The sequence below is a fragment of the Camelus ferus genome, chromosome 6, assembly GCF_009834535.1.
Source record: "Camelus ferus isolate YT-003-E chromosome 6, BCGSAC_Cfer_1.0, whole genome shotgun sequence".
NCBI classification, from domain to species: domain Eukaryota; kingdom Metazoa; phylum Chordata; class Mammalia; order Artiodactyla; family Camelidae; genus Camelus; species Camelus ferus.
Window position 1 is genome coordinate 8,733,450 of NC_045701.1, and position 26,013 is coordinate 8,759,462.

A 26,013-nucleotide genomic window follows, 5' to 3' on the forward strand; every position below is an offset into this window, starting at 1 on the left:
TTCTCATTTCACAATCATTGTTTAATTAATGATTGAAAAATAGTTATTTTCTATTTCTATGATTCCTTCTACATTAATTTATTAGTTGGAATTCTTTTATTTGTTTACCATAAAATATAATTTATATGGAAAATTAGATTAAAAACTTGATTTGTTGTCTTTTTCTTAACGTATTGTTGGCGTCTGCTTGCTAATATTTTGTTGAGAATTTTTGCACGTATGTTCATCAACGATACTGGCCTATAATTTTCTATTTTGATAGTGTCTTTGTCTGCTTTGGTATCAGGGTGATGATGGCTTCACAGAATGAGTTTGGGAGCATCCCCTCCTCTTCAATCTTTTGGAAGAACGTTGTCTTTATTTACTAATTTTCAAAGCAATGAGTCAATGCCCTGGCATCCTCCTGAAGTAAAATGTTTTGGTTTTCAATATCATTCTACACTAGTGGATTTTAAATACCTTGTCTGTTTAACTACTTTGTAGTCTCTTTTTTAGGCTTGAATGGTCCTATCGGTATTGGCTCTCCTTTGTCCCTTTGACACAACTCCAGTAGCCTTGGGCAGTTTCCTTGTTTTAGATGTTCCAGGTTCATCTTGTATGTTTTCTGCCAAGCCCTGGAATTGGCCATTTCATCAAAAAGCCCTGGTTCACTTTAATGGGAAATAGTATTTAGAGACCAGCAGTCTTGCCACCGAGTCCTCACTGCCATGTGTTATCAATGTTTCTTGTTCTTTTCAGAGGGCAAAGACAAGGAATATGAACTTTTTAAGAAAACAAAATGAAACATGAGTTCATACTGATAATTTCCAATTCGTGTTTAAGATTATAGGGTTTTCACTTCTTTGGCTATTATATTTGCACTCTGTTTCTCTTAAGCTATAAACCTTGGTTCCTGGTGATTAATTTGCTCTATACTCTGTATGTACATAAAAGTATAAATTATATATAAGTGGATACTTATAAAAAACAATATATATTTTATATAGAGCATATATAATGGGATGAAGCAAATAGTAATTCTGTTACTGCTTTAAGGTAACAATACCAGCATTTTTCATAGCAAGACTGAACTCACTTTAAAACATCTTCGTTGTTCTTTTTTGTCCTTAGGAGTTACAGTCAAAATACTCGGTTTTAAAAGTCACTTAAAATAATTATTTTCCGTGTCATGAACATACCAACTGACCTACAGATAGGTTCATTTATTTCATTTTGGATTTTAGGAGTTTAAAGATTTTCATTTTCATTTTGTTTTATAAGTGTTTAAACTATTTACTTGGCTCCAAAGTCAAAACTATAAAACGAGAACATGGAAGTGTTTCAAGATAAATATAGACTTCGTGACATTTTACCTCTAAATATTTCCATATAATCTCTTGAATAAAAGTGTTTTCTTACTTAGCCCTAAGACCATTATCACAACTAAATAATAATAATTTAATATCATCTAAAAATAAGCAGTCTGTGTTCAGATTTCTCTAATTGTTGCAAACATGTCCTTTCTTGTCATTTTATGTCAGTCAGGGAACACTGGCTGCATTTGGCTATGTGTTTTTTTTTTAACCTGTTATCCTCTCTTTTTTGTTGTTGTTGATCAACCCAGTTTTCCTATAGACACTTTTTCGATTTGTCCAGTTGCTTCCTCAAGGTCTCATTACTCTTCATTCCTTCAGTTTTCTGTAAACTGGAAGTCAGATCTCAATACTTAATCAGCTGCAGGTTAAGCCCTTTGGAAGGAACACTTGGGTGTTGATGAGTTTGGTTACTTAATTGGAATTGCTTCTGTTTGACCCCAAGTGGAGGTCACTGGCCAAGAGAGAGGTGGGAGGTGTTTACTTGACTTGAATTAAATGAGAGAGTGTAGGATGCATGCTCTGATACCTTCCCTTGCCCTGTCTCCTTCCTGTCAGGCCCCTAGTGAGATGAGGAGGAAGGGAATGGTCTTGTGGCATGAGTGTCGCTAGCCTGGAAGCTGCCTCCGTCTTCCCCAGCCCACCTCTCTCCCTCCCTCGAATCCCCTCAATCTGTCCCTGCAGGATACACGTGCCCTGGAGCAGGACACATGCCCACTTCTAAGGTCCCTCTGTCCTGCTGTTCAGGTGGCAAAGACTTGAAGGCCCTGCTGCAAGGAGCTCTGCTGCAGCGTCTGTGCTGTAATACAGGAGATGGCAGAACAGAGCGCTGCTTTGGCGTCTGACACTAACCCCCAGAGTTAGGGCCAAACTTCACACGTGCAGGGCTCAGTCCTCTGCAAGCCTGCCCTCACTTCAGACCCCAGCTGCAAGTTCAGGGGCTCCCACCACACCCTCAGTTTTCAGTAATTTCCTGGAACGACTCCCAGTACTCATGAAAGCCCTGAACTTATGGTTACAGCTTTATCATAGCAAAAGGATTGAAAGCAGAACCAGAAAAATGTAGAGACCCAAGAGCAAGGTCTGGGGAGGTCCAGGCACGAAGCTTCTGGGCATCCTCCTCCCAGGGAGCCGTGCACGGTGTTCCCTCCTTCCGGTTATGGTGTGTGGGTTGGCAGTACTCTTGCCAGCTAGAAAGTTCACCCGAGCCTCTGGTGTCCAGAGTTTCGATTTGGGCTTCGTCACATACTGCCTGCATGGCTGACCTGTGGTCTCCAGCTAACGTCTGTTGTCTTCATTTCACAGACTGCAGATCAGAACTTAGATGCTGCTTTCCAGAGCTCTTCTCATAAATCACTGTCCAGTTCCCAGAGCCCCCAGGCAAACAGAGACTCTCCTGTTGGGCAAGACATTCCAGGGCCCTGGAGCTGACCTCCTAACATCGGAGGGCAAAAGCCCGATCTCTCTTTGTGCAAATTCTTTAAACTCCCCAGGAGCTGTGGTTCCCCTGCTTTGAGAAGGGAGATTTGCTCTCTCTGGCATGCCCTGGTTCACTCTCGCCAGCTCTGTGAACCTGGGCAGCAAACCAAACCCTTGTCCAGGCCTTGGTCAGTTTCTTCATTTGTGAGAGAACTGATTGACCAGATGATCTCTGAGCCGCTCCTGGTTTTGGGTTTGGAACTCTTTCTTCCAAATCATGCTTGAGGGACGGGTGGGCAGGGAAATGTTGTTCAGGGTACAGAGGCCCAAGTTTGCAGCTACTGACTCAGGAGAACTGGATTCTTGTTCCCTTAGGGCCGAGTCCAGTGCTGCCTGCCTGAATGCATTTGTGAACAGAAAACACATAAAACCGATTCTCCTTGGGGCTGGAAGAGAACCCTGCTCCTTGTGCTAAGGGCTTCTGCCGTAGCTGGAGAGACTAGGGATTTTTAGTATCATGTAATTAGGAAATAAAAAAATTAACTCTGGGGCTCTTTTAGACCATCAGCTTCCAATTTCCTTGGTCTAGGACCTTATCTCCATGATGAAATCCATGTTTTATTTTTGTTTATTAATTTTAAAATAAATTATTAAATGAATTTATTTTTCTATCTGATTTAGAAAACATTTTATTAAATAATGTATGTACATAAGTATTTTTTGTTTAAAGCCATTTCACTTTAGAAAGGAATGTCTTTGGGGTTTACAGAACAATATGTATTTTTTGCATTTTAAATCATGACAGAAGAAGCTGAAGTGAGATCAAATACATTTATAGTAAAGAAGTATTGAAAAAGAGAATTATATTAAGGTGATGAGAAAAAAATTTTTAAGACTTTTTTAGCTGAAGTATAATTGACCTACAGCACTCAAATTCCTTTTTCACAACATAGTGATATTTCTGTACATTACAAAATGATCACCACGAAATGCACACTCTTAGATGGAATAAGGCAGTTCGTGGAAGCAACATTATCAATAGCTCCCTCCCAGTCTTACTCGTGTTTTCTAAAGAGGTGGATATGGCGACAGGATGGACGGGCAGCTGACTGTTTCTGAACTAGGAATCGGTGTAACAAATTGAATCTAAAAAGAAGGAATCAGGGAAGAAGACGGGCTGCTTTCTCAAACACAGGCCTCCATCGGAGCCTTGGTCCTGAGTTTTGCAAACATGTACGGACTTGATTTGTCAAAATATGTGAAGAGGAGCAGCCTCATGGTAGACTGACTGGCCAACCAGACTCCCAGGGAGTGTGAATTAGACCCTAGTTCATGATTTTATAAGAACTCTGCCCATGGACTGCTCAGTTGATTATTTCCCTGGAGCACAGTCCAGGGGGGTCGCCAGATTACCATTAGAGGGTTGGATTCAGAGCAGAGGGATGACTGTAGTGGGTGCTGTCAGCATGCCACGGCCCCCACCCCCGTCTGGCGACAGTGACCTGAGGGGGCTACCCTGCTCATCAGCAGTGTGTTTACTTGGGGAAAACCCATCACGTCTGCTGTTTATTTTCCCACCCTGACTTAAGTAGGTCAGCCCTCTCTTGTATTAACCTACACTTCATCCCACCAGCCCATCTGGTAGGTTAAGTTCTATCAGGAGGAAGAAGCCAGGGTTTGCTTCAGGTGTTTCCTCAGGCTGCCCCAACTGCTCACTGGCAGACGGGTTGGGGAGCGTTGCTGCTCCAGATGCTAATTTCATCACCATGCCTTGCGATCACTCATTTAACTTTGCAGGGATAAATATTTCCAATTCCTGAAGTGCCCTGAAGACATCTAGCTACCCATCTAGAAATTCTCTTTCAACTGATTTATGGTGGGCCCAGGACATGAGTGTCTTTTTTCAAGGTCCCCAGCTTATACTAATTAAGAACCAAGATTCAGTCTCTTGAAGCCCTAATTCCCAGTCACCTCTTAGCTTTAGCACCCTAAGTCCAGGCAAGATGCACTCGCTGAAGGCCTGCCCTCTGCTGGGTGCTTCCCATATAGGCTACATGTATCTCTTTTCATCTGCACTCTGGGGGTCGGCATTGTCTTTTGAGGTTTCATCCAGAAAATGAAGCCTAAGAGAATTCTAGGATCCTCAAACTGGTAAATGGCACCGCCTCTATTTGAACTTAGCCCTGACTGATTTCAAACCTCATCCACTTTTCTCTGTGCTCTACCGTAAGTGACACCTCTCAAATGTCCCACATGTCAGTGGAGCTGTTAATAGCTGCATATACTACGAGATGAGGTCAGGACATTCGATGTGGTTAATTATCCTGGACTTGAGCTCCTAAGGTCAAAGGCTCCCCCCACAACACAGATGCTTTTTTAAAACCTAATCCGTTATATATTGTTGGCCACAGTGCTCTCTGCAAAGCAGGAGAAGGCTAGTGATTCTGATTGTCAATTGGAGGACAGACAGTTGACACACAGATGCACTTAATGAAAGAACTTGACCTTATTGATATGTTCATCTTGATTTCTTACCGAGAAGTGAAGATGAATTTATCCACCAGATGGTCATACGTGGGCCATTTCGTTATCTTGATTGACTTGTTTTCCGGGACGTGTGTCAGGAGTTAAGGGTGGGTATTGACCCTTGCACTGCGTGCCTTCTGCTACAGAAGGCTGCGTTGGCTGAGGAAGCCCACAGGGCAGCTTTACTTTTTACCCTGCTGTTCACCCCACAGTATGTTCCTCACCAGCCATGTAGTTTTAAATGAGTTCTTCTCAACTGAAAGTTGGGGTCGTTCTTTATCAAATGGGCACACGCTCATTACATGAAGACATCAGAAAGGACTCCAATTGTGGAAACTGAGGCCTCTCTCCTAACCTAGGGGTTCACACGCTCTGGCCCATAACCTGTTTTTGTAAATAAAGTTGCATTGGAACAAAGCTACCCCAGTTGATTTCCACATCGTCTTTGGCTGAGTCTGTGCTCCGGCTGCACATCTGAGTTGTAGTGACAGAGACAACTGTCTCTGGCCTCTATTTTATCAACTCCTGCCTTAAGCACAGATTCTCCCTGGGGCAGCCCCATTTACATGACATTTCCGGTACCTCGACTTTTAACAAGTTCATAATGATTCTTTTTATTTTACCCCCAAACTTACTCCTTTACCAACGCTCTCTTCCAAACACAGTTGCCAGACGAATGCTCCTTCCCGATGGCATTATTTAGCTGATGTCCCACTCCTGCTAAGATATCTCAGTGGCTCTCCATTAACAGTAGAGTCCAGGGTCCCTCACTTAGGACCCCTCCAGCCCCACTTCCTGCCACTCCAGCCAGGTCGCTCTACCCTCTCCCTCGAGTGAGACGTGTTCCTCTCTAGCTCCCGGTCCTCACCCAGGTTGCACTCCCTCCCTGCCTGGAGTTATTTCCCCCCCACGCTGTTCTTATGTACCCCAACCCCCTGGTTTCTCCATCCTCAGCCTTTCAGTAATGTTTTATATACCCCTCATTTTCCCCACCTGCTCAGTATTATTATTCCTTTTTTCAAATTTGCATGTGCTCATTTTAAGTAGTTTTTCCATCCTTGATGACTTGAAGGTCGTGTTAGAATTCTTGGTTTCTCTGATGCACACAATACGTCTTTAGTGATAATTTTGAAGCTGAAATGCTAGCAATAAGCTGTGAGTGCTATTTGCATGTAGAAAAGGGGGAGATGAATTTGGGCTGAAACAGTCCGCAAAGGTGTCACAGAGGTGTTGGGACTTGGCTTGAGTCTTCCCTATAGGATGTGTGGGGTGAAGAAAGCGTCGATGGCCTGACAGCCTCTGGAACCCATACTGCGTGATGGGGAGAAAATGAGGATACCAGCGTGGTTGTTAAGATTGCCATTATATGAAAATGAACATATGTATGTACGTGCATGACTGGGACACTGTGCTGTAGACCTGAAACTGACACATTGTAACTGACGGTACTTCAATAAAAAAAAAAGAAGATGGCCGTTGACAGGTGGTCCTTATAAACTACTTGAGGGCCATACCTGTGTCTTCCACTTCTGCTTCTACGTGATAGCCGCATAGTCTTTGCGCAGCAGTGCAGGACTGGTTGATTTGGGGAGATATGGTTGATTTGGGTGATAGGTCACACAGACTAGGTGATTCTGCAGATAAACCTTCAGACCTTGGTGATGTCTCACAGGTCTCTGAGCAGAGACGTGATCCCACAGGAAGCTGGTTCACAGAGATGAGTCTATGGGTAGAAGAGAGATGGGCTCTTGAGAGGATACAGGTATCTGGTGAGCTTATGAGGGCCTGACCTGAGTTGGAAAGGCAGAGAGAAAACTGATGTATGACATTCCATAAGCCTGTGAAGGAATAAAGGAATAGGAGGTGAACATGGACTCCAGGCAGAACAGAAAAACACAACCACTGTAGGTACATTTGTATCACTGACATGATGAGCATCTGAAGACACAGGTAGCAAGTCCAGTAGATAAGCAACCCATGTCTGCCTAGCTCAGTCGTCCTCTGTGCTCCGAAACCCAGAATTCAGCTTTGTGTTTTAGAATTACATGTGTCATACCTTTGGACCTACTAGAGACACCTATGCAAATTTGTTTAATAAAATCATCATAGTGCAGAGGGGAAAGACAGCTGGCAAGTTTTTCTCGTGTTCTCTGCCATCTCTGTAGCACCAGACCGGACCTTAGCAGTGTGGCCAGAGGTGTTTCTGACGCCCTTGCCAACTGACCTCTGTGGAGACTTAATGGGGTCTTGGAGAACATTTACGTGGCAGTTTTATTGCTGCCATCAAAAGTGAATTCCTATCACTTTTGGCCTGCTTCAGCTCTTGCCATCCTATCCTGGTTAAAAAAAAATGTGATGTCAATTCGAGAATCTCGTGTTTGGTGTGTTGTCTAATTTTTTTTTTTTTTTTTTTTTTTGCTTGAAACATTGTTCAGCAGCTGTTTTTCTGAAGAGTGCGATGCTCTGTCCTGCAAAGTCTTGGTAGGCTGTATCCTGAATACGTGCTGAATAAATATTTTTAAGAACTAAATAAAGACATGTGAGGCCTTCTGAAGGCACACCAATAGGATTTGGGGGCCGACTAAATATGAGAATTATCGTAGAGGAAAAGGAGATAGTTGTCACGATTGTACCTAAGATTTCTGAACTGTCTGTGTCACGAGACATTTTGGATTCGGAATCCCTTAGATTTGCAGTAGTAAGGATTAAAGACTAAACAATTAAAAAAATCAGAGCACTTCTCATGTTTGGCTTGCGTATTACCTCTGCCCTCTGCCTCAGCACCTTCGAGTGTTTGGTGGACTCTCAAGCTGTCTTCCTGTCTTTGATGTATTTCAAGAGGCTTGTGTTATTACCATTGGAACTCTTCTGTTTCTGGTGGTCCACCCAGTTTCTTGTTTATCCCGGCACCAGCATCCTTTGAGGTTCCCTGTCCCTCTGGCCTGGAGTCGGGAGGCCCGGTCAGCCCGCACCCCTGACAGTGGTGTCTGTGGGACCACTGCCCTCTGGCTGTGGGTTTGAAGAACCGGACCTCAAATCTACTCTTTTCCCTCAGGGTCACTGCAAATCTTACCTACTAGCCTGTGTTGAAGAGTGTTATTTAGGAAGTCTGACTCATTAGCTAATTAATATATTATCTGTAATCATAATGTAACCCCTTTTTGAGTGCTTGCTTTGTGTCTCAGTGTCTTTTACTTGTATAATTTACACCCTAGTAAACTAGGTATTGCCCCCCTTCCTGCAGATCAGGAAACCCCCCTTTTTGTAGATCATTACCCCAGAGAGGTAATGAAACATGTTAAGTGTCTCGCATTTACAATGTGACAAAGCCATGCACCAGGCCCAGGCTGCCTGGCTCCACTTTTAAGTCTCAGTCCACTTTTCTCTGCTGCTTTGAGCCAACAGGTGGCGGGTTGCCTGGTTAATAATCTGTTACCACCCACGGTCATGTGGTGCAGTGGAAAGATCGCTGGGGTTGAGTCACAGGGTGGACTTGTTGTTCTGTTCTGTCTAAAGTGTGTGACCTCTGCATGCCTCAGTCACTTCATCTGCAAAATGGGGATTAATACCTTAAAGGAATATAGGGAAAGCTGTTGTATGAGGAAACACACATAAACATTTTTTTTTTCAACTGCTAAGGAGTGATGTAAAATATTTGGTAGTAACTGTAAAAGGAATTACAGAGCTATTAGGTAGCTGAGCTGTGGCTCAAATGTGATCTTCAGACTGAACACTGGGTTCTTCCCACTGCATCAGGCTGGGCCAGGATGAGCATCGCCCTGGGGCCATTTTCTTGGCCGGTCGTAGGTGAAAATTTTGTCTGCCTGATAATACTAACTGATTTGGAAGAAATCACAGTTCTTGGTCTTATTCACATTTTCCTCATTATGTTAATGAATTTTTATCATTGACTCGGTCGTTTCGACATGTCTCTGTGGTTTTGTATTTTATTCCTTCAGCCGTTGCATGTACTGGAGGTTTTATTTTTCAGTGTCATCATAGGCTCTGGCAGATCGGAGCCTTCTCTCCAGCCCTGGAACCCTTCAGATGGGCAACAGAGATGCGTCCCTTCAGACTTACTTCTTCCCCACATCCAGCGGGGCTGCCAGGAAGGGCGTGGCGTGTGTGAACTGAGTCTTTGGAGAAGGCTGTCCGGAATCTGCTTTGATGTGTTTCTCATCCTCTATCCCGTCTAGTCTTGTGATCACAGTGGTGCAGGCTGTTCTTTGTTAGTTCCAACTGTGTGTGAGATAATAGGGGTTTTTGGCAGAAGCCTTACTTAAAGGGGTGTGTATGAGTAAAGCCTCAGGAGTAGCTCAAAGTTGGATGATACTGTGAACTGTGCGATTCATGGTGCTACTTTAGGAACCTCTGTTGGCTTTAATTGACCATTTAAATGTACATCTTCATCTGCAGCAGTATAGCCCAGGCTCCTGATTTAGACTGTCTCAAGTCCTTGCCTGGTGATGCTGTTCACCAGCTCTGTGTCCCTGAGCAAGTTCCATAGCCTTTTTCATCAAATGTCGGGCATGAGAATAGAACCTACCTCACAGGGCCATTACTCAAATCAAAGGATTGATACACGGGAAGCCCTTAGAACAGTCCTTGGCATGCCTGAATCACTCAGTGGATGCATGCTACAGTGATCACATCCGCAAAGTTTTGGTTTGCTTTCAAATTTCCTTTGGGATTGATGTTATTTCTCATCTTCCGGACTCTTTTTCAGTCACTAATATATTTATCTTTATAACTCTAGAATTAGAAGAAAAGTTTTTAAACTATCTCTGTATTTCTTTATCCTTGGTTTATACCTTTTGAAACAAGAGTCAAGTTCAATGCTAATATGTCCTTCCCTATATCAGAAAAGGATAAGCATTGGTCCCAGTGGGAATTTTCGGAGCTTCATTGTCTACCTGGTCATTCATTCTGAGCAGCAGTGCTGCCCTGTGATGCTTGCGCGCGTGCGCACCTCTCCTCACCCCCCCCTCACCTGGCTAACTTTACCCATCGTGTTGAGACTTAACTAGTATGACTTGACTTAGCTAGTGTGACTTCCTTAGGGAATCTTTTCCTGACACACACTTAGGGATCCCTAAAACTGTACCCATATTTCCACGGTAATTTTTTTTTTAAGAGAATCTTTTTTTTAATTTTTTTTTTTTTTTAATTGGAGGTACTGGGGATTGAACCCAGGACCTCATGCATGCTAAGCATGTGCTCTATTACCGAGCTATTTCCCTCCCCCAACCCAGTGTTATTAAAGGGTCTGTGCCCGCTCCTCCAGGGCAGGAGACACATCTCATTCCAGCCTCCAGCCTAGCACTTGGCGCATGGAGGTGCTTAGACAATGAACGTTGGGTAAACAAACACACATACAATTTTTGTTTAAAATTTTCATCCTTTCTAAAGTGTGAACAGAGGAGAGGGAGGGGGAGCAGGACAAATTAGGAGAATGGGATTAACAGATACAAACTACTATACATAAAATAGATAAGCAACAAGGATTTACTCTGTAGCACAGGGAATTTCTACCTAATACCTTGTAATAACCTATAATGGAATATAATCTGCAAAAAACCCGAATCATTATGCTGTACAACTGAAACTAATATAATATTGAATATCAAGCATTTTAAAAGGTAATAATAAAGTACAAACAAATATAAAGTTGGAAAGGCAGTATTTCAATTATATTAACTTGGTCAGTTATAAGGGAAGAAGAGCTATTGTGGTGGGAACCAGCAGAGAGATTTTGAGACTCGAGAAGGGGAGGTGGGAGTAGATGGGTGAATCTTGCAACCATAGGAGTGGCTGGTTCACTACTTCATCTATGGGCTGTCTCCCCCCCAAAATATGACTGAAATATTTTTACATTTACTACAATCAATTGAAGTGAATTGAAAAGACTATTGATTTTTAAGTGAGGAACATTCTTCAGGCTAAGAAAAACAATTACAGTCCTCGAATCCAAGTATTAATGAATCATTGGAAATAGCTTTTCCCCCCAGAACATTCTTTCCATTTCTTTGAAATGTTAGCCTGTGTTTCCATTTGTATAACTAATGCACACAGAAACATTGCATTGTTTCCTATTTGAATTGATCTTTCCTGTGAAGTCGGTCCTGACTATTTTAAATGTACTTAGCGTGTTCCCAGCCGGCTATGTGAGTGCTGGGAGTTGATTACAAATCCTTATTTCTAGGCCCTGTCCTTGGAGACGCATTCAGCAAGGCTGAAGACGGGCCCAAACGTAGGCATTTTTTGAAGTACTTTGATGACTCTGATGGGCTGCTGGATGGAGGGACCACTGGGGTGTTTTTCCAATCGGAAGGCGCATACACTTGCAGAGTATTTTTTGGTCCACATTAGAAGTCAAGTGAAGGCAATTAAATTAAGAAAGGCTGCCTGTAACATGAGCAGAACAAAATGCTGTGACTGCTGAGAGATGCAAAGCAGGTAATTTTAGCTGTGCTGTATAATCCGTCTGATACCTTCACATTCATTTACCTTGGGTTTTAGTCCAGGGGGAGAAGCTCTTTTTCTCCCCTCATCCTGAAAGGGCCAGTATAATTATGGCTATATATACTGTAAGCCTCAGTATGTACCATTCCATCCTTGTACCATATTCTGAGCAAATTACCGGCCTCGGATCAATAAGACTTCTTTTTAAGTGTCTGTAAATTGAAACCAAGAAATGAAAATTCTGATCAATATGCAGCCAGAACTAATTATTTTAAGTCTTCTGAAAAATATCACAGTTACCAAGAACGTGGATGTCCTATTATTGGACCTGGCATACTTATTTTAATACATGAAATGAACTACTTTCCGTTATTATTCTTTTCTCTTTTTTTTTTTTGCTTCCAACAGAAGACACAAATTATTTTATGTCTGATTACACTATTAACCAAAGATACAATGGGGGCATCACTATACTTTTATTTAATAAGTCTAATAGGCTTTGTTGTTTTTTCTTTTCTCTTTCACACACACATAGCTTTCTCTAAGGAATTCTAAATACAAAAGTTGTTTACTCACGATAAATATAATAATTTAAAGAAATTAATCAGTGTTGATTATCATTATGATGTCATTATCATTATCATTATGCTTTTTCTGGAAATGCTGTTTTTAAAAATCTGAAATATATGTGTACTTGCCTCTCTCAAAATTTTAAACATTAAGAGAAATCACATCAAAAGAAGCAAGAATCATCCCTATACCAGCCCCCTAACAAGTCAGAAATAATTTCTTTTTCCTTGTTTCATTCCTCTTTCCATGCAGTTATTTTTGCATAGTTGTAATCATGTTACAGGTACAATGTCTTCTGCTTATGTTGCCACTTAAACTTAACTATATTGTCTTTATGTTGCCACGTAGTTTTCTGATTATTTTCCATGTCCGTGGAATATTATATTCGGTGGTTGTACCATGGTAGCCTTGGACTTTCCAGTGTTCTTGAGCGTTCACATTATTTACAACATTATACAGCGGAGTTTCATTGTTGACAAAATCTACGCTTCAGATGAGCGAGGGGGCATGTTTTGACCCTGGACTGATCTAGCTTATAAATCATCTGATGACATGGACCGTTTAAACAGATAACGTCCTCGTGAAACTGAAATATTTACTCTGCCTACTTGTGCTTGTGATTAAGCATATCCTCTGTAAACAGTGTGACACACCATCCCAGACTCACTGGCTTTCAGTTTGTTGCTGTATCTTATGTCAGTTTGGGTTCCCTATTCATGTGACGTGGGAGTCGGGAGCTGAGGACCAGGTGGGTGAATGAGTTGAATAGATGGATTCAGACCTTTAGAGGCCCTCACAGATTACGGTTCCCTCATTCTTCCCCATCATCTCTCTAATTAAACATCTAGCATCTTAGTTCAGTGAAATTCAACAAAGTTCTGAGTTTTGCTATGATGGCTGCTTTCATCCTTTTTTGTTTCATTTTGAAATATCTAACTATTTCCAAATTTATGTCAGTTTTGTTTTGGTGGTAGGGGGCCACCTGGCTTGGTTGGACCCTAAACAAGTGTTTCCTCTTTTCTTGAGTACCCAAGCAATTGGTAATAGTTCACTAGTTTGGGTATTCATAGAACAGTTGCTCTGCACCCCCAAATTTTTGATCCTCAATAGCAAACAAAAATATTGTCTCATGAACTCACAGCAGCCTGAATTGTCATATTAAATTCCACCATTATTTTACATGCTACAAATTCCTTTCATCTAATTAATTCCATCATGGTAACACAAAGGCTAGCGTTAGACAAATGAGAAATCTGACTGACTCAAGCATGTTTTGAACTGAGGTCATCATCGGTCGAAGGGGATTTTGAAGGAAGAAATGGGTATTTTGAAGATGCAACTGTATGCTGTTAACAAAAGGCTTTCCCCATGCAGTAAGGCCACCAAACGGAAGTTGTCTTTGTTTTTCAGGATGTGATTAATACTACCTCATCATTTAATTTTAGAACTTCTAAAATAAACTTGCTTGCATCAGTTGTGGGCATATGGTCTGAAACCTGAGAGTGCCTACTTTTTCTTTCTTTCTTTTTTTCTTTTTTCTTTTTCTTCTTTCTTTCTTTCTTTTTTTTTTTTTTAAGTTTGGAAAATAATAAACCAAAAGAAGTCTCCGTGGTATCTTTTCCTTTACCAAAACCTCTGCTAATATTTTTGTGGTAGTTCTAACTGTTTTTTTTCTTATGTTTAATTTTTTTTTTCTTTACCGTTTTGAAACCCTGTTTTATACGTCATTTGAATCTGATTTATTTCACTTAACATTACTTTATATGCTTTCCCCCCCATGTTTACAATCTTCATGTCAGTTGTAATCTGTACACTCTTATCGTTCTGGCGTTCTGTACTATTCCTGATCCTTTCCCCTTTATCAGGCGTTTAAAATGCCCAATTGTCCTGTGCACAGTGATGATTATCAGGACCCTGGCCCACACACCATGTTAATAGTCATCATACAAGTCATGGGGGTGACCTGTCCTGTTGTGATTTAACTTTCTCACTAGTATTGTGCTTTTTTTTTTTTTTAACTGAATTCCTCTCTGCTTGTTTTCTGTTTTATTGGGGGGGGCAGCATCTTTTTAGAGGGGAGGAGGGAGCTGGTCGTGAACTGCCTCATGGCTGGGTATTTTTGTCTTTCTTTCCTCAGCGGTGAGAGTGGTGCTGGAAAGACGGTGGCTGCCAAATACATCATGAGTTACATCTCCAGAGTGTCTGGGGGAGGCCCCAAGGTCCAGGTGAGTTCATGCTGTGGCTCATCCTGAGATTTTGTACTTTGTGAAAGGAGAGGCTCCGTTTGCTGTTTTTGTTTTTTTGTTTTGTTTTTGAAGGGGAGGTAACTAGGTTTGTTTATTTATATTTGGAGGAGGTACTGGGGATTGAACCCAGGACTCTGCCATTTGAGTTATACCCTCCCCTGCGTTTACTGTCTAAGAAAGAATTTTTCTTGCACAGAGAAGACATTGGTTTTATAACCAAGAAACTTGAAGTCTGCAGAGAAATAGCACATTAGAGAATTATGACATGAAGATGCCTAATATCTAATGAGTATTATATATAATCAATGAAAAGTTCTCAAATCCAAAAGGAAAATAAAGAGCATGAAAGCCATCTCACAGAAAAAGAAATAGAAATGACTCATAAAGCATGAAAATACTCTCATCCTTACGCTAATAAGAGAAATACAACTTAAAACTACATTGAAGAACTGTTTCTTAACTCTCGGAGTGACGTCAATTTTTGTCGTGTTTTGTTGGTAAAAATATAGGGACATAGTCCCTCTCATACATTATTGGTAGGAGCATGAATTAGCACACTTCTGTGGAGGGCATTTTAGCAAAATCTATCAAATCTATATGCATACACCCTTTGACTCATCAGTTTTGCTGAAGAGAATTTATCCTTTAGGTGTGCTAAATGGATGTGAAGTGATTCATGTGTAAGGTTCTTTGATGTGGCATTTTTGATAATGTAGAAGGCTGGAGACAGCTTAAGTGTTCATCGGTCGGTGACTGGTGAAATAATTTATGGTTTATAATAGACTAGAATATTACACAGCCATAAACAATGAAGCTTTGTGTCCTAAAAGGAATTGATCTCTAAGCTGTATCATGAAGTGCAAAAAGCAAGGTTCAGAACATTGTCTATTATGTGCTGCCATTTGAGGAAAAAGAGAACATATATTTATAATGCTTGTATTTGTTTGGATATGTGTGACAGCTCTGGAGGGCTACACAAGAAACTGATAACAATGATGTCTTCAGGGAGGAACCTGGGAGGCTGGGACTCTGTGTACACCCTTGTGAAACTTTTATGTCTTGAACTATGTGAATAAATAGCAAATTCAAAAAATTTACAAAAACTTTAAAAAATGTATTTTAAAAATAGAGAGAAAAAGGAAAACAGAGAAAGGAAGAATGGAGAATTAGAGTGTTAAGGAAAGTGGGGAGACCCAGAGAATGAGGACACAGGAGAGAAAGAAAGGAAAAAGGAGGGAAATACAGTATGGGCAGAGAAGGGACAGATTCAAGAGGAAGAAAGCGGTAGACACAGCGTCATCTGTCTTTAGTTTTACTCATTGTGGTTGCAGAATCAGCATCAGCCGAAATGGGTGAAACTCCTCCCCAAAGAGCAATAGTTGATTGTGATTGGGGGGTAAGGTCCACAGGGGGCTGCCCAAACTCGTGTTCATCACTGGCACGGACAGCTGGGAACTTTTTATTATTATTATTATTGTTAGAAATCATGATCCAGGATAGATTTCCCCCTAAAGATTAAATTTTTAATTAGAATCATCCAAGAAGTGATGTTACTGCCGTAGTCAGCTGTTGACTTAAAAAAATGACACATCAGTCTTCTCTTTATTATGGCTCTGTCTCCTCAATCAGTGGTGCTCCATCATGTCCTGGGGGATGAGAAAGCTTAAGGCAGAGTCCAGAATTCCTTATGTAGAGTGGAAGGGACTTAGGGGGCTGCCTTTACCCAATGAAAGGAAGATCTAGTGTAGCACCATCCAGTAGAAAGATGGTGCATGTCACACGCATAATTTCCGAGTTTTCAGTAGTCATATTAAAAAAAAAAGTAAAAAGAAGCACATGGAATTAATCTTTTAAAATATATGTACTCCCGTATATCCAAAATATTATTTCAGCATATAATCATTAATCAATTAATGAGATATTTTATATTCTCTTTGGTCCTAAATCTTGGGAATCCAGTGTTACTTAAAGCTCGTCTCGGCTGGGATGTGCTGCACGTGCTTAGCAGCCGCCATGTTGGACTGCGTGTGCAGCTGTAGAACTTAGATTGGTGTGGTCCAGTCCGCTTGCTTTTCTCCATTTGTGTGATCACACTCCATCCCTAGAAGACTGATGTGGAGCCAGGAATCCAGGCTGCTGTTTTGTGTGGGAGCTGCTCCTTTGATTTGCTCTTTCTCTCTTCCCCATATATGCTTGCCACATGCCGCAAAATTCTGTTGGACGTCTTGATGGTGGATGGAGGAATGGATGCGTGCATAAAGAGTCTCAGTTGAAAAGTCAGTAATTAAAGAAGGGAAGAGACCACGAAGAGCCTTCCTTTTGTTCTAGCTCAACAAGATGCTGAGTGTTGACAAGTGATGTAGGAATCCCTGGTGCCAAATAGCAAGTGTACAAGATTAGTGTAGACCCACAAAGTTAAAATTAATTTTATAAAGAAAAGCAAATGTTACATAAATCCATGAGTTTTGAAAGGAGAATAAGCCGAGTAGAATTATCTTTCTAAGCTCTGGAGCAGACTCCATGGAGGGACCACCCATAATTAGCTCTTTGTGCCTCCGCTGACGACGTGTGCCCGGTTGATGGAATTCCACTTCTCATTCCTCTTCTCGGTGTTCAGAAGGGTGTCCAAGGAGCACTTGGGCTGTTACATAGTCAATTAGTAGTCAGTGTCTTAATCTAGTCTATTTGCTACAGACGGCGACCAGACTGCAGACGTTTAATGTTGATTTTTCTCTTCCTGTTTTCCTATGAGGACAATGATACAGAGCTTTTGGCTTGAAATTAGTCAGTAGCTGAAGAGCACAAGCCAGAGACTTGTTATTTCTGGAGCCTGTTTAACCATAGCATGTGAATAATTAGAAGTACAAGGAATGACTCACTAGTCAAAAGTCCTCTCCAACATCAACTCCTGTCTGTTGAGCTGTCTTGCCCATGGGATGTTTTGCACACTTTGCAGTCTGACCCCGAATTGGGGTGTTTGAAAGCCAAATTCTGCCCCTCCAGTAGGCCAGTAGTCCTTCCACACAACCCAGTGTTGACCCAGCGTTGCTCAACTGGGGCCGCATGCTGGTAAGCCAGCAACACCAGGGAGCTGGTTTGAAATGCAGACTCTCAGACCCCCACCTCAGACCTACTGACTCAGCACCTGCATTTGAACAAGATTCCCGGGTGATTCATGCACGACAAAGCTTGGGAAGCCTTAGACTCCATGTCTGTAACATTGCAGTGAAGGGGTGGGTGGGGTGCAGTAGGTGGGTAGAGCCAGAGTAGTGATAGGAAAGACTCCGGTCAGAACCCAAGGAGATGCCCCTCCTGCCGTGGTTCCCGGTCCCCTGGGGAGCCGAGGGTAAAGCTGCAGCATCCAACTTGGAAACCCAGCCCGGGACCGTTTGTAGATCCTGCTTTCCAGTGGCGTCCCGGGTCCGGGGACTCCTGCATGGAGTCAAGGAAATTGGAAGACAGGAACACACAAACAGCACTGGGGCTGTTGAGTAGGAAGAGTAGATCCTCCCAAAACTCCAGGGGCGTGGATGTGAGGCCTCTCACCTTCACCGCATTCAGAAACCAGGTCCACAGGGAGAGTCTGGCTTTACATTGTAGGGCAGATGTTCGCATCTTCTTGATTAACCTCTGCTCTGTTTGCCGTGACAGCATGTCAAGGACATCATCCTGCAGTCCAACCCGCTGCTGGAGGCCTTCGGGAACGCCAAGACGGTCCGGAACAACAACTCCAGCCGATTTGTGAGTCTCTGTCCTCTGATAGCGGATGTCACCTGATTGATGATGTTGACGTTCTAGTCTAAGTTCTGTGTCCCCGAGGAGATGGGGGCTTTCCGCACATCATCAGGGGCCACCTCTTCAACCTTTTCTTTTTTCTCTAGCAGTGGGCTGTCAGGCTTCAGTGTGCCCTTTGACTCAAGTTATTTTTGAACCCTGGGGATGTCAATAAGATAGTTTTTGAAAACAGTTCTCAACTTGCGCTGCCTTCCTAAGGAGAGTGAAGTGTCTGCTCTGGTCTTGGAGGAGTTCGCTCTGGGCCCTGGAGAGAGAAGAGGCTTTCTTTCCCAGACAAGGAACTGAGTAGACTAGACCCTGGGTCCTGTCACCTTGCTTTGCTTCCTGGAACTTGGGTTTTGGACACTGAAGGGAGCGCTTTGATCCAGCATCTTGGAGAGAAACTTTCTCTTCTCTGTCAGTAGAGGGAACAATTGTCTACCCCACCCCCTTGGCCTTGTGTGTGTGTTCTGTATGTATTCACGTGACATAATAACCTCCCAAAGTGGCTGGACTTGGCCTCCAGATTGCCTCCTAACTGGTCCGCTTACCCAGGGTAATGAAAATATCAGCCAAATGCCTTGACGTGAATGCCTCTGTCTACGTTTTGATTGGAAGTCTGGCAAGGATGGATGTGAATATATTCCCCTTGACCAAAAGCCACGTTTGCAAAGAAATGAGTGTTTGCCCAGTAGCTTTGATTATGTAAATTTTATATCTTATCTCAACCATAGATCATGTCTGGCAGTAAAGCATTTAGGGAGCCATCTGTGAGGCAGATTCTGGACCATTTTAAAATAAATAAGTGGGAATCTTGGAGAAAAATGATTTCTTTTTCCCCCTTCTGTTTTGGAAGGAAGCTTCTGTTTCCAAGAGGATTCTTACTAGGTTCTCAGGCAGCAGTTGTTAAGTTCCCTGGTGAGTTTAATCCATCAGAATTGCCCTCAGTTTCTTCACTGCTCAATATTATTCAGATTATTTACTTATGTGTTCATCTTGCATATTTTTCTGCTCAGCGGCTGGGTTGTGTTATCTTGAAGTTTCTAGATAATGAAACGGGAAAGAAGATGTGAATGAATTTTTCGCTTGACTTTTTCTTCCCCAATTGTCAATCTCAGTCTGCCTTGTAAAAACGACTTGACCAAATTCAACTCTCTAGCTATGCATTCCCCCTCTTTTGCCATCCTTAGAGAGCAGAAAAATAACAAAATCAATATTTTTCTTGATTTTTCCAGTATAAATTATCCTTGGACAAGGAGGCTACATCGGTTCATTTTTGTAAAGCAAAACAGAAATACCCAGTATTTTTTATTTTTCTGATGACAGAATTTCACACAACCCTGATAAAAAGATGGGAAAAAGTATAGACAGGTAATTCACACACACACACACACACACACACACACGCATGCACACCCACATCCAGACATACATACTTGCACATGTGCACACAGAGAGGAGTCTGATGGGGCCTCAAAAGATGTTCTAACCAATAATGAAAGAAATATAAGCTAAAACCATGTATCATTTTCTGTCTCTCAGATAAGCAAACATTAAGGAGGCGGATAATACTCAAGAAAAGCTACTATTTCCCTAGTACAGCAATTTGGCAATTCTCATCAAAACTTCAAATACTCATTGTCTTTGACCCAACATTACTCTTAGGGTATAATAGCCAAGTTCCCTGTTAGTAATGATTTATTTTAAAAGATATCCTTGATATATTATTAAATTTTTAAAAAAGTTAAGAGAACAGTATCTACAATATAATCCTTTTTTATATAAAAATGCACATTATGTAAAACATAATTAAGGTGTCCGTAAATCAGAGTTTCGGTATACTGTTATAGTGGTTATTCAGTAGGAGGGTGGAAGTGGCATCAAGGTGGAATAATGGGTAATTTCACTTTTAAAAATGGGTACGTAGTGTCAGTCTTAAAAATTCATGCTTACAAACTCTTTCAAGTTTTACGAAATATATGAAATATTTCCATCACCATTTAAAAACAGTACAATGAACATCGGTGTCTGTAGCACCGGGCTTAAGAAAGAAAATATTACCCAGAGTCAAAGTGTCTTTCCATTTACTTATGGAAGTGCAACATCCTCTCTTTTTACAATTTCCTCTTTCTCCCAGGCTGCTTTATGACAAAGCTAAACTTCCTGATCTCTCTTTAGGGGCTTTCGCTTTTATACTACAATTTTGAGTTGTGGATTAGCATTTCAGGTACATTAGAGCCGCGGTTCTCAAACTTGGCCACATGTAAAAATCACCCAAGCTTTCTTTGTTTGTTTTGTTGTTGCCCTTGTTTGTTTGTTGATTGACCTATACTCAGCTGCCATTTGTCAATTTCTGGTGTACAGCATTATCTTTCAGTCCTAATATACTTACGTACATGTATTCCTTCTGGGTGCCAGTCCCTAGCGACTGATTTCCTTGTTTGGATGGCACCAGGCAGCATTTCTTGAAGGCTCCTCAGGTCTTTGTAACAGGCAGCCATGGTTCTGAACCATTTTCAGAGGGACCTGAGAGTTTGCCATTTACCAAATCTGCCTCTCCTGGATTTGACGTCCTGTTTTGTTTTGTTTCCATCCCTGGATTGATGGGGAATGACACTGGGGTGGTGGGGTTGTACACAAATGGACACAGTTAGTCCCTTCGGAACACGCCTCAAGGGGAAGGATGGCCGTGGTAGGAAGCAGGAGAACTTGCTCAGCAAACTTTTCTCACGAACCACCGTAATTCGTGACAGCAGTGGTTTGTGGTCCTTTTCTGTGTCTGGTGTTCCTGGGTGTTTGTCTTGGGGTTTATTTTTAGGAGAGGGAGAAGGAGGAATCATCAGATTAAGACAAATAGATGGTTAGACAGTCGCCTTCTTTTGTAGCCTTTTGGATACCTGGAGTTGGGAAGTAACTTAGCAGGAACACAGCAGGTACTGAGTGCTGGAGGCAGTAGGAGAAACATGCAGTGAGTTTATGGCTCTAGTCAGAGACCTGTGGTTTGGCAGGCTTCAGCCCTGAGATGGTGGATTTCATCAGCATACACATTTAAAAAATATTTAATGTAAAAAAATTAAAATAATTTTAAGAATTAAAAAATTAAAAATAAATTAATAACTTAAACTTTAAAAATGTTTTAATTACAAAAATAAAAATATTAAATGTGAATGAAGTTAGGCTGGGCATGCTGTGCAGTTTTTGACCCTCAGCCACACCACTCCCTAAAAGTCACATTCTCATCTTTTTCTTCGTTTAAATTTACCCTCCTGGACCTTTCTGAGAACTGGAGAGAAATTAGATTGTAGTTTAAAAAAAAAAACAAAAACCACTTCATTTACTCAACAATCTGGACATCTTTTTCAGCTACCCTCCAGGGCTTTATTCTCTTTTGTTCCTTATTAGCCTAGCAGTCATTTAAAAGGAAATGTTAACAACAGTAACAAAAATCCCCACACCCACAGCTAGCTGAAAGGAACTTTATAAGCAAGTGTTTTTATTTTAGGTAAGCATTTTAGTTGCTCCAGAGGTGAAAAGGGATTGCTTTTGCTCCAAGTCATTGAAATAAGTCTGCCAGAGGGAAAACTTGCTTCCTCTGAAAGAGGCTGATAGAGTTCACTCTTGTTAGATCAAGGGCATTACGTGATTTTCTGTCCTATTCTTTACAACTTCCGGTTTCGCAGGCAAGCGCCTCTTGGGGGAAGATGGGAAGGAATATCGCATGTCCTTATTTAGTTGGGTTAGAATGGCAGATTCTCTCTCTCAACACAGAACTGTGTGATTGGACAAAGGCACATGTTATTGTCTGATAGGAAACAGTGAGGAAGCCTAGACCAGAAATGGGAATAATTCAGAACATATCTTTCATTAATGAATTTCCTTGAATTATATCCTGTACCCAAAAGCCCGTTTGGAACATCATGTTTTTGTTCACCAACCATTGAAGGAAATACCTAATTTTCTTGCAGGGAAAATACTTTGAAATCCAGTTCAGTCCAGGTGGAGAACCAGATGGTGGAAAGATCTCCAACTTCCTTCTGGAAAAATCTAGGGTGGTGATGAGGAACCCTGGAGAGCGGAGTTTTCACATATTTTACCAGGTTTTCCTTTATATTATTTCTTTCCTGCTTCCTTATTCCTTCTCCCGATTTAAAATTTTCCTTAAAGTGAAATAATCACTTCAAGGTCAAAAAGTTTTTACTTAGACTCTCAAAAGCCAGGGAGAGTTTGGGACTAGAGTGGTGTGCAGGATGCTTTTAAATTGTGTTCTGGGCTTTAGGAAGCATCTAATTCAACTTTTTTTAAAAATGATTTTAAGTATTTAAAAAATATAATGGGTGGAGAATAATAAATAGCTCAGTGGTAGAGTGCATGCTTAGCATGTACGGAGTCCTTGGTTCAGTCACCAGTACCTCCATTAAAAATATATATATATATATAGAGAGAGAGAAACCATAAATAATTTTTTAATGTATGGATTTATGTATTACTACTTCATATATTGGGGATCCACATTAGATGTTCTTTGAAGAATGGCCTGCCACTGTTTTTTTGTTTTATTTTTTTATTTGAAGATCCTTGGATCTGAAGGAAGTTAAGCTGTGTTGGTAGCTCACATTCAGTCTTTTCAATTACATAGACATTTTAGGTGATGGTAAAGAGTTCTTCTGGTTAGCACCGGTTGTTTGAAAGCTATACGTAAATGACCAAAAGATTCTGTCAATTCAGTAATGCTTTTAATTGTATTAATCAAAGCAACATGTACAGATGTTTGAAAAGCAATTTCATGTTCTCACACATGGTATATTGTTTATTGAGCACTAGAAAGAAGTTTATGATTATTTTCTGAATCCACCTTTTGATAAATGCCAACCCCATTCCCCTCCAGAATCCTCTGCCCACAAGTTGGAAAGCCCCAGACTAGAGACTGGGAAAGTGATGAGCTCAGGGGAAGATGGAGTTCAAGGTTCTGACATAAAAGTAACAGTCCAAGCTGTGAAGTAGATGGGACTCTTGTGGGAGTGAGTGTGGGGAGAAAGACCATGCCGACACGGGACACAGGGACCTGGGGACTGTCTGTAGGATGAGGGAGGCACTGAGGAGCCAGGGGTGTGGTCGGAGGAGGAAAGCCAAGGTCCTGCAGGGTCACCAAAGCCAGGGGAAGCTTGGGGGGCTGAGGGGCAGGATCAAAGGATGGGGCAGGGGGCCTGGGGAACCAAGAGTTTCAGCTGGTTTTAGCCACTGGAAAGTAGCCATGAGAGTTATTTGATCAGAATGGTGAGGGGAGAAAGAAGCCAGAGGAGGAAGTCAATTTTGAAGCATGAAGAATTTCAGAGTCAAGGAGAAAGTTTCTAAAGAAGGCAAAGAGCCTTTTTTTTTTTTTTTTTGAAGGGAACATCACTTTTATTGACAAGAAAGGGTCACAGTGGGCAGTGCTACAGAACACAGATAAGACAGTCGTGAGACATGAGTGTAAAATGCCTTTGTAGATGGGAGAGAAGTAGACAAAGGGGTGTTTGAAGGTTCAGCTGAGGGGGCCCTATGATGTGGGTGGGGAGAAGACTGAGAAAGAGGTGGTGGAAGTTCTTAGACCAAAAAGGGGGGAGGGGGCAGAAAGCCAGAAGAAAAAAAAGGAAGAGAGTGGTACAAAAGGATTTTGAGGAGACGGAGGGGAAAAATTAAGGGAACCTGATGTCATGGGATGACCTAGAACTTCTTAGTAATGGAGATGAGATTCCCTGTTTTAAGGATGTGGAGCCAGGATGACATGAGGAACTTGACCAAGGTGGGGAAGTGTGGACAGTGGCTAAATTCGGTTGGGGTGGAGCCAGTGGTGTGCTGGAGCTGGCTTGCCAGGGCTGTGTGCATCTCTTCCTTCAGTGACAGTACTTGGTAGCTTGAAATCAGTCATTGTAGGAGTATTTACACTGAAAATCAGCCGACACTACAAATCCATTCCCCAGCCCGACCTCCACCTCAAGGATTGATTGTTGAACCTTTTCCGGCACAACTCACAGGGTCTTGCCGAGAACTAAGGCAAAAACCAGAGACAGAACAGAAACCCAAGGGATGGGACCTGGCGCTGTTCTTTACCATGCATCCTGCAGTGAGAAGCCTCGAGGGTCTAGGTGCACTTTAAAAAGCCACCTGCAAGTTGAGAAGGAACAAAGTAATTAGAATCTGGCTTGCTTTCCACATTTCCCAGGGACCTCACTGTTGTAACTGTGCAGTTCCGTTTATTGGGCAAGGGAAAATTCGCAGCTCTTGCAGATCTAATCAAAGTCAAGAACTCGAATTTGTAGAGGCGACTGGGGGCTACTACACACATAGCCCATAGTCTGAAGCCCTTTAGTATTTCAGAGGCAGGGACCACCCATCAGTTTAGGAAGTAGGGAGAGAAAATCCCATCACTTGGGCTCCGGGGGTGGTGGTACAGGAACCGTGTGGGACCTTTGATCGCTCCGTGGGCTACGTCATGCACACACCCCTTTCTCTTGCTCAGCTCATCGAGGGCGCGTCTGCAGAGCAGAAGCACGGCCTGGGCATCACCAGCATGGACTATTATTACTACCTGAGCCTCTCTGGGTCCTTTAAGGTGGATGGCATTGACGACAGGAGGGAGTTTCAGGAAACTCTGGTGAGTGCTGGCAGCCTGGGCGTTGCCTGTGGTAGAAAGGGCAGGGGAGGTTAACAATGCAAGGAGCAACCTGCAAGTTCCACCTCATTCTGCTGGAAGCGCTCCAGTTCCTGAAACCACATGTTTAAACACCCTTAAATAGCCATGTGCCCAGTTGCCGGAGGACCACCTAATGATGCAGAATGGGTGAGAAAAGTGGATTCATCATTACCTGCCCCCACCCCACCGCTGGAGCTCTGATTAACAGGAGATAAAAACTACTGTGGGTAATGCATTTACCACACCGGTTTGCCGATGGCTCACACAATTGTCGTACTGTTTCCGTAGAAAGGCAAAGCAAAAAGTGCTCTCATTTCCTTAATCGGGCTTAGCAACCCTAGAACAACTTCAACCTTTTCCCCACCCACTTTCTTTCCCTCTGCATCATACAGATCAGAGGGCGAGCCTCTCCACCACACTTTTCACATTGTATGTTTGTCATGGTTCAAGGGGGTGAATCCAGGTAGATTACTGAGGGTTCACATCCTCAGGGAAACAACTTACAAAGTCAATCTAGAACTTTCTGGAGGTGGGCTCTCCACTCACTTAACCTCAAAGTGCTGCATCACCACTGCCCTTGGAGTCAGGTACCAGCCTGGCTCGTCCTTCAGCCCAGGTCCAGAACCACATGGGAGACCTTGAATGGGCAGTTGGAGGTACGGTTTGATGGGGACCTGACATTGTGCTTGAAAGGGACAGACCATCCTGGGTGCCAGGAAAGAAGATGTCATTAAGAGCCCACATGGCCTCAAAGAAGCTGGGAGGAAAAAAATGCTGCTTGGTCTGCATTGGTCCTAGAGGACAGTTCTCTTAGGTTATGCATATCTAAGGCCCAGGCATCTTAACTCCTTTTATTGAATTTCATGGACCTCAGAAACAAGACTTTTCTAATGGTGCTTTTCCTGGAGATTTTTAATCAAGACCCTTTTGCAAGTATAATCTATTCTCAGCCCTCCCAGTGAAGGGAAAGATCTCTGAGTCTGTCTGGAGT

The 26,013-nt window shown here is 42.2% G+C and overlaps 1 protein-coding gene across 1 annotated transcript in view; it reads left to right on the forward strand.

Annotated features, from left to right (window-relative positions):
• MYO1E (myosin IE) overlaps window positions 1-26,013 on the forward strand; it is a 190,477-nt gene that overhangs the window by 88,338 nt on the left and 76,126 nt on the right. Inside the window, exons 5-8 of the mRNA XM_006182336.3 lie at window positions 14,467-14,554; window positions 18,227-18,316; window positions 22,315-22,446; window positions 24,849-24,983. Of these exons, the coding sequence (XP_006182398.2) occupies window positions 14,467-14,554; window positions 18,227-18,316; window positions 22,315-22,446; window positions 24,849-24,983 (445 nt within the window). The remainder of the gene's footprint in view (window positions 1-14,466; window positions 14,555-18,226; window positions 18,317-22,314; window positions 22,447-24,848; window positions 24,984-26,013) is intronic.